At 32.7% G+C, this 11,548-nt stretch overlaps 1 protein-coding gene across 2 annotated transcripts; it reads left to right on the top strand.

Moving 5' to 3' along the window:
- The first annotated feature begins 2,330 nt into the window (after nt 1-2,330).
- LOC114163387 (calcium-dependent protein kinase 10-like) lies at nt 2,331-7,137 on the top strand. 2 transcript variants are annotated; one of them, XM_028047695.1, is made up of 7 exons: nt 2,331-3,183; nt 3,262-3,405; nt 3,503-3,655; nt 5,001-5,116; nt 5,223-5,390; nt 6,032-6,262; nt 6,429-7,137. In XM_028047695.1, the coding sequence occupies exons 1-7, from the start codon at nt 2,514-2,516 to the stop codon at nt 6,600-6,602; spliced, it is 1,656 nt and encodes a 551-aa protein (XP_027903496.1). In that variant the 5' UTR covers nt 2,331-2,513; the 3' UTR covers nt 6,603-7,137. The 2 variants fall into 2 exon arrangements, 1 of the variants encoding a protein (XP_027903496.1); XR_014984470.1 differs by lacking the exons at nt 2,331-3,183; nt 3,262-3,405 and having other exon boundaries at nt 3,484-3,655; nt 6,429-6,726; nt 6,804-7,137.
- The last annotated feature ends 4,411 nt before the right edge of the window (nt 7,138-11,548 follow it).

Below are 11,548 nucleotides of genomic sequence, written 5' to 3'. Positions count from 1 at the left end.
TTAATACCATTTACTGCATCTTTTTCTTTGAATAAATTTGGATTGAGTAGTATTAGTAAATTAAGTTGTGCACCTTGAATGTAATAAAATCTATATTAAAAAATTAGAATATTATAATGTTTTGGTTGGGCTATTAAGTCAAAATATTCCTAACGTAACCCATCCACCGTTCAACAACTTCAACAATCTGAAAGAGCATTCCTTTTCCCACCTTTTTTTCTAAATTATTTTTCCACTTTTTAGACATATATCAATTTTTATTTTGAAAAAGAATAAATATAAATAAAAATGGTCAAAGGTCAACATTATTGGTGGGCATTGAGGTGTTGTCGTTTTATTGCTGCCAGCCGAAGACCTTCCGCGTGGAAACATAGAACCTTTAATTTTATCCATTTCTCAAGGTTGTTGGCATAGTCAGCATATTCTTTAATGCTTAAAATTAAAAAAAATATATATTTATTTTTTATAGACATTAATTAACTGAATAACATAAATATTTTTAAATCACTTTCATATATGTTTCTAAATAGTATAGTATGTCAATTTATAATTAAACACTCCATCTTTTCTTACTTTTTAAAATATTTACTTTTTAATGTAGTTTTAAACAAGTTGCTTATTATACTTCTTTCCGTTTTACAATTTTTAATGTATAATAAAAATGGAAATAAGAGTTTAATTAGAAGAAAAGTTGTAACTAAACTTAAATAAAAATAAATAAAATATAAAAAGAATTAAATATGTTTTTGATCGTCAACTTTTGGTGAATGCTAGAATTAATCTATTTTAAAATTTTTGACCAATTTAGTTCTCCATCTTTCGAAATACGTGAATTTAGTTCTTTTAATCAAATTTTGTTAGGTTTATTTGATGTTTTGTACGTATTTCAGGACTGTAATTGAGTTGTTTATACTGTTTGATACATTTTTTACTTTAATATTAAGTCAAATACTATTATGAAACGCGCTTGAAATGACAAATAAACTTAACATAATTTGATTAAAAAGATTAAATTCACGTATTTCGAAAGATAAATAACTAATTGATCTAAAATTTCAAAATAGACTAATTCCAAAATTAACCGAAAATTAAGAAATAAAAATCATATTTAACACTATAAAAAAATACAGAGAGCTAAATTGTAACCTTCTACAAACAAGAGGGTAAAAACAGCATAATATTGTAACAGACAAAAACGTAGTTTAGCCTAAGAACAATGTGTGAAATTATTGGTTGAGTGGAAGTTAATGTAACATGTTGAATGAGTACAAAACGCAGCATCATAAGGATGAGGTAAGTCGGAGTCAAAAGTTGAAACAAACACTAAATTATAATGATGAAGGTGAAGACCGTTTTAGAGGGATAATAGTAATACTTTATGATTTGTTGATTTGAAACAGAAGCTTCTTTTTTCATGCTTAGCTAAAACCAGAACTTTTATTATTTGTACAGTTGTACTATAAATGTATCAAAAAGAAAATAAAGAATATTAAGTATCACACTGCCAAAAGTCCCAAACATCGTAGATCTTTTGTCGCCATCCAAAGTTCTAATGATTTATTTTTTCGCAAAATTTAAATAAAAAAATATTATACAAATGTCAAAAGTAGCACGTAATTATGGGGTTGGTGGTGAATTTGACATCGAATACCTCCATATAATTTTTTTTAATTATATAATTTAATTATTTTTCTCAGTAATAAAATAATTTATTTTAATTTTAAGATATTTCCGTTCCTTTTGTTTATCATAGATTTAGTAAAATATATAATTGTAGCATATTTTTATTGTTAGTCAAAGCTAATTAAAACTAAACAAGATTATAAACAGAAATTATCAAATAAAAATAAAAATAAGCTCCCCGGTATTATAACTTTCACGAATAAAAAGTGAATTAAAAAAAATATACTTTTTAACTTTTTCCGGTACATATTTAATGACACCCGACAAAATTTAATTAATTCCTTATATTTATACATATATAGTATATATTAAAACAAGAATTCAGAAACACGTGTGAGACATTATGGGCAGAGAAATATATTTTCAGAGAAATATAGAGTTTCTGACATATATTCTTCAGAATACAATTGTTTCCAGATTAAAATCATAAAAGAATTATATATTTTAATAAATGTTTTTTTGATAATTTTTGAGAAAAGGAAAGAGGTGTATTGAACAATTTCACGTGTAGAAGGGCATTCTTTGGAGCATTTTAGTACCAAACAGTATTGAATAGTATTGTTGAGCTTTGGGATATTCTTTTTTGAAGATTTGAAGATACAAATTGTGATATAACTGGATGAGTATTTTTAATTCTCAATTTATTATTACTTAATTTCCAAAAGCCACCAATTTGTTTTCCTTTTTCTCTACTGAACTTTTCTCTCTCTCTCTCTCTCTCTCTCATCTGGTGCTTTCCTCCGCCGGAAAACCCACCGGCGGCGATATTACACAAGTAAACCTAGACTCCCACTCCCACCCTTCTAGAAGCTTCTTCTAGAAAACGCAGTATGGGAAACTGCAACGTGTGTGCGAAAGCTGATGTGGTGGAAGACAATAGCAAGAAGTCGAGCGACGGCAACCGCGCCCGGAAAAAGGAGGCGAACCAGAAAAAGCCGAACCCATTTTCGGACGAACCGGGGCGGTCGGCGGCGCCGATCCGCGTTCTGAAGGATGTGATTCCAATGAGCCACAGGACGCGCATAAGCGATAAGTACATATTGGGCCGGGAATTGGGCCGGGGTGAGTTCGGTATCACCTACCTCTGCACGGACCGGGAAACCAAGGAGGCGTTGGCCTGCAAATCGATCTCGAAGAGGAAGCTGCGAACCGCCGTGGACATCGAGGACGTGCGGCGCGAGGTGGCTATCATGTCCACGCTTCCGGAGCATCCCAACGTGGTGAAGCTCAAGGCTACCTACGAGGACAACGAGAACGTGCACCTCGTGATGGAGCTCTGCGAGGGAGGAGAACTTTTCGACAGAATCGTCGCCCGAGGACACTACAGCGAGCGTGCGGCCGCCGCCGTGGCGCGCACCATCGCTGAAGTCGTGAGGATGTGCCATAGCAATGGCGTCATGCACAGAGACCTTAAGCCTGAGAACTTCCTCTTCGCGAATAAGAAGGAAAATTCCGCTCTCAAAGCCATCGATTTTGGCCTCTCCGTGTTCTTCAAACCAGGTAAGACAATTAAGAACTTACAACAAGAACTGTTCAAATTGTGTTATTTTTTTGAAATTTTTTTGGGGTTTTTGTTAGGGGAGAGGTTTGCGGAGATTGTTGGGAGTCCTTACTACATGGCGCCGGAGGTTCTGAAGCGGAATTACGGGCCGGAGGTGGATGTGTGGAGTGCTGGAGTGATTCTTTACATTTTGTTGTGTGGGGTGCCCCCGTTTTGGGCAGGTAGGGATTTGTGTTTTTGTTGTTCTATTTGGATGGATTTAGCAGTTTCTGGATTTGATTTGAGGTTCTTGTGTTGTGTGGCTTTTGGGTGTGGCAGAGACTGAGCAAGGTGTGGCGTTGGCGATCTTGAGGGGTGTGATTGACTTCAAGAGGGAACCTTGGCCGCAGATATCGGAGAGTGCCAAGAGCCTTGTGCGCCGAATGTTGGAGCCTGATCCTAAAAAGCGTTTGACAGCTGAACAGGTTCTTGGTAAGCCATTCACTCTCTGTACTGTCTGGTTTAGTGTGTACTACTGTCTACTAACTGGGTGGCATGATGTTGGGTTTTTGAATAATTGAGGTTTTTAATTTTCTTTATATATTTTTTGTACTGAAATATGTTAACCTTCGCCATTGTGGTTTCCTTGGAATTGGATCTAGTGGAGAGGTATGACGAGTGTGTTTCTGATCTCTGCGTGTTTAGTAGGAATTGGTTTTGGTACAGAAGTATGATAAGCGTGTTTCAGATTTCAGAATGTTTTGTAGGCTTTCAATAAATGACCTGTCAGGTATCACTATAACTTTTGTACATTGGTATCGGTGTCCATGAAGGATGCCGCATAAACATTAGTTTCCTTCTCCGCTTGATTATTGAACTTGCGTGCACCGTCTAATATGACTTGAAATTTGCGTGGACGAAATTTGTCCGCAGAAAGCCCGTAAAATGAAGATGGGGATATCAGAAAAAAGTAAAAGCCCTTATACTATTTGCTAAACATGGCTCTGTTCTAGAATAGGTAGCTATAAGGCTTGGGAAAATTTTCCGTTATAGTGGGATTAGTGGGTGGAGCTTAGGATTAATTGTTATTTGTTATACATTTAGGGGTTGCTTGGATGAGTTGGTGGAAACTGGGAAGGTGGGGAATTTGGAACGAAAACCGCTTCACATTTTGTTGGTATGGCTATAATATGTGGAAATTAAAATATTCATTTTTCAAAGTCATAGCTCTAACACTTTGGTTGAAAGTCTTCTTCACTCAGTCATATATTTTCCGCTGACTCAACTGGGCACACTGTTCACTTATGGTTAGGATGCTCCTATTTTTGCTTCTGTTGGGCTTGTTAGCAAGCTATAACTTTACAAGAAATGGGTTTCAAGTTTCAACCACGGTTCATAGCCCACGCTGGGTTCATTTTCCATCTGTTTCTCGGTTTAAAATGCATTATGTCTTGCTAAGGTAGATAGGAGTGAAGAGAGAATAAACTCTCACTTCTTTGAAGCTGAATAGTTGTATTTTTTTATTTTTTTATTGTTCTTTTTATTTTTATATTAACAGTGATATTTGTGGTCAATTTTTGCGTCTTAGAAGGTTTTGTTTTGATAACTAAATAGGTTTATCTTGTGGGGGGCTTCAAAATCATATAGTGTTGCAACAGTTTGAAACAGCTGTGTCTAGCATTTGATTTTTCAAAATCATTCTTCTCACCCATTTCCCCCTTCTCAAAAAGGAAAAATAAATTGTTAAATATTTGAACCCTTACGACATGGGTTGGCAGATAGGACTGTACATGAGGTCTATCTTGTGAATATTTACAATCTTTAATTATGTTTACAGAACATCCCTGGCTGCAAAACGCAAAGAAAGCTCCAAATGTTCCATTGGGAGATATTGTGAGGTCAAGGCTTAAGCAGTTTTCTGTGATGAATAGATTCAAAAAGAGAGCTCTGCGGGTTAGCATCTGTCCTGGTTTATGCTTGATTGTTTACTCAAGTCTCTGTGATTGAAATAGTAAGTTGAAAAGTTGGTGATTTATGTTGCTTTGAACGAATGCTACAGGTAATTGCAGAGCATTTATCTGTTGAAGAAGTAGAAATAATCAAAGATATGTTTACATTGATGGATACTGACAAAGATGGCAGAGTAACATATGAGGAGCTGAAGGCTGGATTGAGGAAAGTTGGTTCACAATTGGCTGAGCCAGAGATAAAGATGCTGATGGAAGTGGTAAACTTCTATAATTATATATCGTTTATAATGTAGTTACTTCAAATAATATCAGTTATTTTGTCATTACCGCTATATTATGACTTGAGTAAGTCCGTGGAGCTCTTGGAAGCATTTTTTTGGGACTTTCTTCATTTCTTAAAAGTCAATGCACTTTGAACAACCAGGGCAGAGTTCTACAGGAATTAGACTTTTTCTCTCTCTACTATATACTCCATTACGTATGAATGTGCCATGTGTATGACAAATGTGACTTGTCTAGCTATTTGGATGATGAAATGAGTAAGCATAATTTAATATGCCAGTATGTTGCATTTAACCCCAATAGTGTGGTGTATATATGTCTAAATCTACTTGTAGGAACCTTTATTTTATGGTAATATTTCGTAAGTCTTAATTTGTATTAAAAAATGATGCTAAAGGTTATATCAATTATGGATATCTCTTTTTTTATGTCTCTCTTGCGGAGATTGTTTTAGATATTGCTGTAGGAAAGTGGCACCAGTTTATCAAAAACACAACATATATCTGAAGTCAAATAAATTGAGTTACTTTTTATCCCTTAATCTTGGACCTGTCAAGTGTATTTGTATAACAAATTTGTGATTCAATAATGGTTTCCTTTGTTTTGAATTACACAGGCTGATGTTGATGGGAACGGAGTACTTGACTATGGAGAGTTTGTAGCTGTTACAATTCACTTGCAAAAAATGGAGAACGATGAGCATTTCCACAAAGCATTCAAGTTTTTTGACAAAGATGGGAGTGGTTATATTGAGTCTGGCGAGTTACAAGAAGCATTAGCAGATGAGTCAGGAGAAACTGATGCTGATGTATTACATGATATCATGCGTGAAGTAGACACTGACAAGGTTTGACTCTCATGCATTTTATATTTACTACGTGTGAAGTTTCAATGGAAATTACAAGTATTTGCTGCCTCTCACGTTACATTCTTTTATCATCTCATATACACGTCATGCTTGCTTCTCTATAAGTATTTCCATCGTTTGTCAATTTTCTGTATTCATTTCACAGGATGGTCGCATTAGTTACGAGGAGTTCGTCGCAATGATGAAGACGGGAACTGACTGGAGAAAAGCGTCCAGGCAATATTCAAGAGAGAGATTCAAGAGTTTAAGCCTAAATTTGATGAAGGATGGCTCGCTTCAGCTTCATGATGGAATTACTGGTCAAGCTGTGGTGGTTTAAGTGTAAACTAATTAATTTCTTAAAGTAACCTCATGCCACGCTCTCACAGTTTCTCATTTTTCTTGCGTCACTTGTCGTGGTTGGAAGTCTTTGGAATCTCTCCATGAAAGCAAGTTCTGGGAAGGTTTGAGTTTTTGTGTTTTAAGATATAATGATCTTGAGTTGGAGTTGGATAGCTTAGGTTTCTTAGTTGGCCTGCAGCTTGCCTTGGCTTGGAGGATTGCAATTGCATACTAAAGATGGTTCATAGCCTGTCACCAAAAGGTGTGGAGAGCACATGCTACAGCTACATACGCCCCAAAAAGTTACATATTCTTTGTATATCTGTGTTATATCTGTGTTTGATAATTCCATTGATAAATGTGATTTTTCTAACTTGTGTGCAGAAAAGCAGTTATAGGACTTGTCTCATTGACGATATGAACTTGTGAGCATATAGAAAGTCTAGGTATCTGCTAGTTGAAGCAATTTAATTTGTCTGAAAGTGTATTTATCTCAACTCTTCATTTCACCTTTTCTCCCCCTTTTGGTTAAACATTCTCTCTTGTCCCCCCTGTTTTTAACTTTATGGTTAATTTTCACGAGGTATAACATAATCTGGAACAGCTCTAAACTGCTAACACTTTCGTTTGCTAAATTGCAAATCAAACTTGTGACTGTAGCAATTTCGAGAAAAAAATACTAGTAAATCCCCATTGTTAGTGCTACTATTATTAAACTTTCATCCTTGCTCAGCCTTAAAATGCATTATAAATAGTTATTACTTTGTTTGGAATTTAGGTTACTCTTTTCCTGAAAAGGTCACACTCTAAGATCAAATCAAATTAATTATAGTACATTTTCTGAATAAATATTAATCACAATAATTATAATACAAATTGTCTTTTTAAAAGTAATCAAAATAATTACAATTTATCATCAAGTTATTGATGTTTGTGTTACTGGACTTACGACCTGTTATCTTGAGGGAATAACACTGTTTAATTGAATTTGGGAGCGCGGATTTATTTTTCAGATGTGTTCCATTTCACAGATATGGAGCGATATGCGAATGCTGATTTGAGGGATTGAAAAATTATTTCATCCATGATAAAAGCAGAGATTAGCGAGTATTAGGAGATTGTTTACCACATTGCCCTTGCCCTTGCATTTGTTTCTTCCCAAACCAGTGTAGTACTTCCTCTGATGATGATGTTTGGGGTGTGGTAATGGTCGTGAGAGGTGTTACGGTGGTGCCGTGAATGGTGTTGGAGGTGTTGTAGGGCTACAACTTTGGGATGGCACCGGTGTAGATGGATGGCACCGGTGTTGTGTTTTTGAGAGAGAGGGATGGCACTGGTTATGTAACGGTGCCTTGTTTCCATAGGAGTGACACCGGTTACGACACCGGTGTCATGGTTATATATATATATATATATATATATATATATATATATATATATATATATATATATATATATATATTTTCATGCAGTTCCAAACAAACTCGCGTGGCTTGTTTCTCGAGTCAAGTTGACGTTGAGTTTTGCACCCGAAACGCATTCCTGAGTTTAATCATGAACCTCTGCCGGAAAGTCATGTTCATCTTCGGAGTCACACTCCCAACATCAACAGAGAAAGAAGACCTCTTCCCTTGACGCTCCTCCTTTCTCCTGTCAAACTCAATTCTCGGAGACGATCTCGACCATCGTTCTCCCTTCTTAACCCTACCATTCTCAAGACACCTCTCTCCTCTTCCCCTTCCTTCCCTTCACATTCTCTCAACACTTTGTTCATGCACCCCACCTCTTCTTCCAGACTTCCAATGCACGCATTCTTCTACTATTTTCTAACATTAATCTAAATTCAATTTTTTTTTCAGTTTTCAAAAAAAAAAAATTTATTTTTTAAGACTAAAAATTACTAATTTAGAAATTATTTCAATAACATCAATTTAAAAATTCATCTCTTTTTATACAAGGGGTAACTTCATAAATATATCTATTTTAACAATTAATTTTATCTATCACATCAATCAAATCTTTCACTAACTTTCATCAAAATTATCTCCAAATCTACTCACTTTACCCTCTAAATCCACTCAAAAAAACATAAATATTCATCCACTCAAATCTACACAAATCCATCTTCACACTCTCCCTCATATCTATCGTTGGAAAGGAACACATCCTTAGACTAAATTTAGTTGTTTCAAGGGAGTTCTTAAGTTTGTACATTGTAAATGAAACAAAAAAAGTGTTTGTCAGGATATGTTTTAATGAAGATGGTTAACCAAGTTCTCAACAAAAATTAGTGATAACTAATATCATTATTACAGAAAATGGTAACTTATATAGTTATTAATTTAATTTCAATTAAAAATATTGTGTACTATAACTAATTTGATTAATATTAAAAATGTATAATATTTCATTAGATGTTTTTTAAAAGAAAGCATCTCCTATGAAACGATGTTGTATATCTATTCCACATTCTTAATGAAAGTAAGTTTCATTCATTTTTCTGGCGTTATTCTTTTAAGCAATTTACTAATTTTATGTAATTATTCTTTTAAGCAATTTACTAAATTTTATGTAATTCAATTAATTTTCAGTTCAACGAAAGTTTATACGAGTCTCTTAATTCTTACGAATACATTTTTTTCTCATATAATTTATATAAATAGTAAAACCTCATATAATAAACAAAGCAACTTCCTCCAATTTTAAAGAAAACAAAAATTTCTCTAAATTAAAACTTTTTCTAAAACATAAATTTTCTAACTTCTATCTAACTTTCCTATTACTTCTTTATTGAAATTTAAATTGTTTTCCTTCTTTCTTTTTCAAAAGCCATGAGTTGGGAGATAGCTAAGAATAAACCTAAGCTACAAAAAAACTATGATTGGAGATACATTTTGTCTTGGTCTTCTACTACTCCACATTATGTTTCGGATAAAAATATTTTATGTGATGGATATATTTTAAGTGATTTTTCAAATAATATTTATAAAATATTTTGCCATACTAAAATGACTATTGAGTTATGAAAAACAGTTGAACTGAAATATGGATATGTAGAAAAAGATTTATCTAGATATTCTTGTGAGAAAATAATTGAATTTCAAATGGTTGATAATAAACCTATTTCTAATCATATTCATGAGTTTGAAAATATTGTTATGACATGAAATTAGAAAAATATTATTTTACCTAACATCATGTTTGTGTCCCATTTGATCTTAAAGTTGTCTCCTTCATGGTCTCATTGAGCTCGAAATTTAAAACATAAGTCTAAAAATTTCTCTTTTGATGATTTGCTTGTGTGTCTTTGTATTGTGGAAAAATACCATTTTTTTTTCAAAAAATTGTTCATAATTCTCAATCTACTTCCAAAGCATGTCTTATTCAGAATTATGATAAATCTGAGAACTTTTATAAGCCTATTAAAAAAATTCCTCAAAATAAAATTGGTTTAATAACATAAATTTGCGAATAAATATTGTTTTTCTAAAGCAAAGAACAACTTTTCTTATAACAATAATAAACATAAGGATAAAAGTATATGGAATGAGATTGCTTTGTTTTATTTATGGGTGAACTAATCATGTAGTCAAAAATTGCTTTCACCATCCCTGCCAACTAATGTCTAATTCAAAACTTGAAGCTAATAATATTATTTATGGGTGTTGCACCTAATTTCCCATCTGAAAGGTACCATGTCACTAGCCTTGAGTTAAATTATGTTTTGAACTCAAACGATTGGTTTATAGACTTTGGGGCCAATGTTAATATGTGTGGTGATAAAAAAATATTTTCTTTATATAAGGAAATAAGCACACGTACTATGAGTATGAGAAATGTGACCATGTTCTAGAAGAGGGTCAAGTGAAATTAAAGTTGTCTTTTAGAAATTATCTTATTTTAAATGGAGTCTTTCATGTTTCTGAAATTAGAGAAAAACTCATTAAGTACTTCTTTGTTAGTACAACAAGGTTACAAAGTTTTTTTTGAGTCTAATAGAGTTATTATTACTAAACATAGTGATTTTATGGGTAAAAGATATATTTGTGATGGTTTGTTTAAGTTAAGTCTTATGTCTTTTTCTTTCAATAAAATATCTGGTAGTTCTTCTTTAATTATCACCAATGTTGAAAGTTGTCATATGTGATGCTATACTATGTCATATAAATTTAAATTTTATTAGAAGAATGATGTCTCTTAATCCTATTCCTAAATCTTCTATTGATTTGAAGAAAAAATGTGAAACATGTGTTCAATCAAAGTAATCAAGAAAGCCTTTATATACATGTTTGAAGTTTATTTAATAAATAAACAAACATGTTTTTTTTTTTGAAAAATTCAAAATATATAAATCCAAGGTAGAAAATCAATTAGAAAGAAAATTAAGATTCTTTGTTTTGATAGAAGGGTAAAATTATGTCTTTAGAATGAGCGATTTTTGTGAAACTCATGGTATTATTCATGAAATAGCACCTCTATGTGATCCTCAATATAAGAGTGTAGCGAAAAGAAAATAGAACTTTGCTTGAGATGAAGAATATTATGCTTATAAGTTCCGGTTTGCTTAAAATCATGTGGGATGAAACTTTATATTATGTTTGCTACATTCTCAATAAAATTTCTTATAATGACTGTGATAAAATTCCTTATGACTAATGAAAGAAAAAAGAATATTTTTTAAAAATATTTTGAAATGTGGGAGTGTCTTGGAAATGTTAATATACCTCTTAACAAGAAAAGACAAATAAGAATTTAAATAGTTGGTTGTAATTTTATTGTTTACTCTTTGCATATCAATACTTAACAAGAAAAATATTTAAATTAATAAAAAATGATAATTATGTTTTAAGTTACATTATAAAAGTTATAAAAAATATAAAAAAAATAATAATTTCATTCTTAACTTCTTTAAGATTATGTTTCTCTAACTTCACAATTTTTCTA

This window comes from Vigna unguiculata, chromosome 9 (genome assembly GCF_037176805.1).
Source record: "Vigna unguiculata cultivar grain cowpea cultivar isolate G323 ecotype 2 chromosome 9, ASM3717680v1, whole genome shotgun sequence".
NCBI classification, from domain to species: domain Eukaryota; kingdom Viridiplantae; phylum Streptophyta; class Magnoliopsida; order Fabales; family Fabaceae; genus Vigna; species Vigna unguiculata.
The sequence above is the reverse complement of the archived record's forward strand: the minus strand, read 5'-3'. Positions and strand labels throughout refer to the sequence as shown.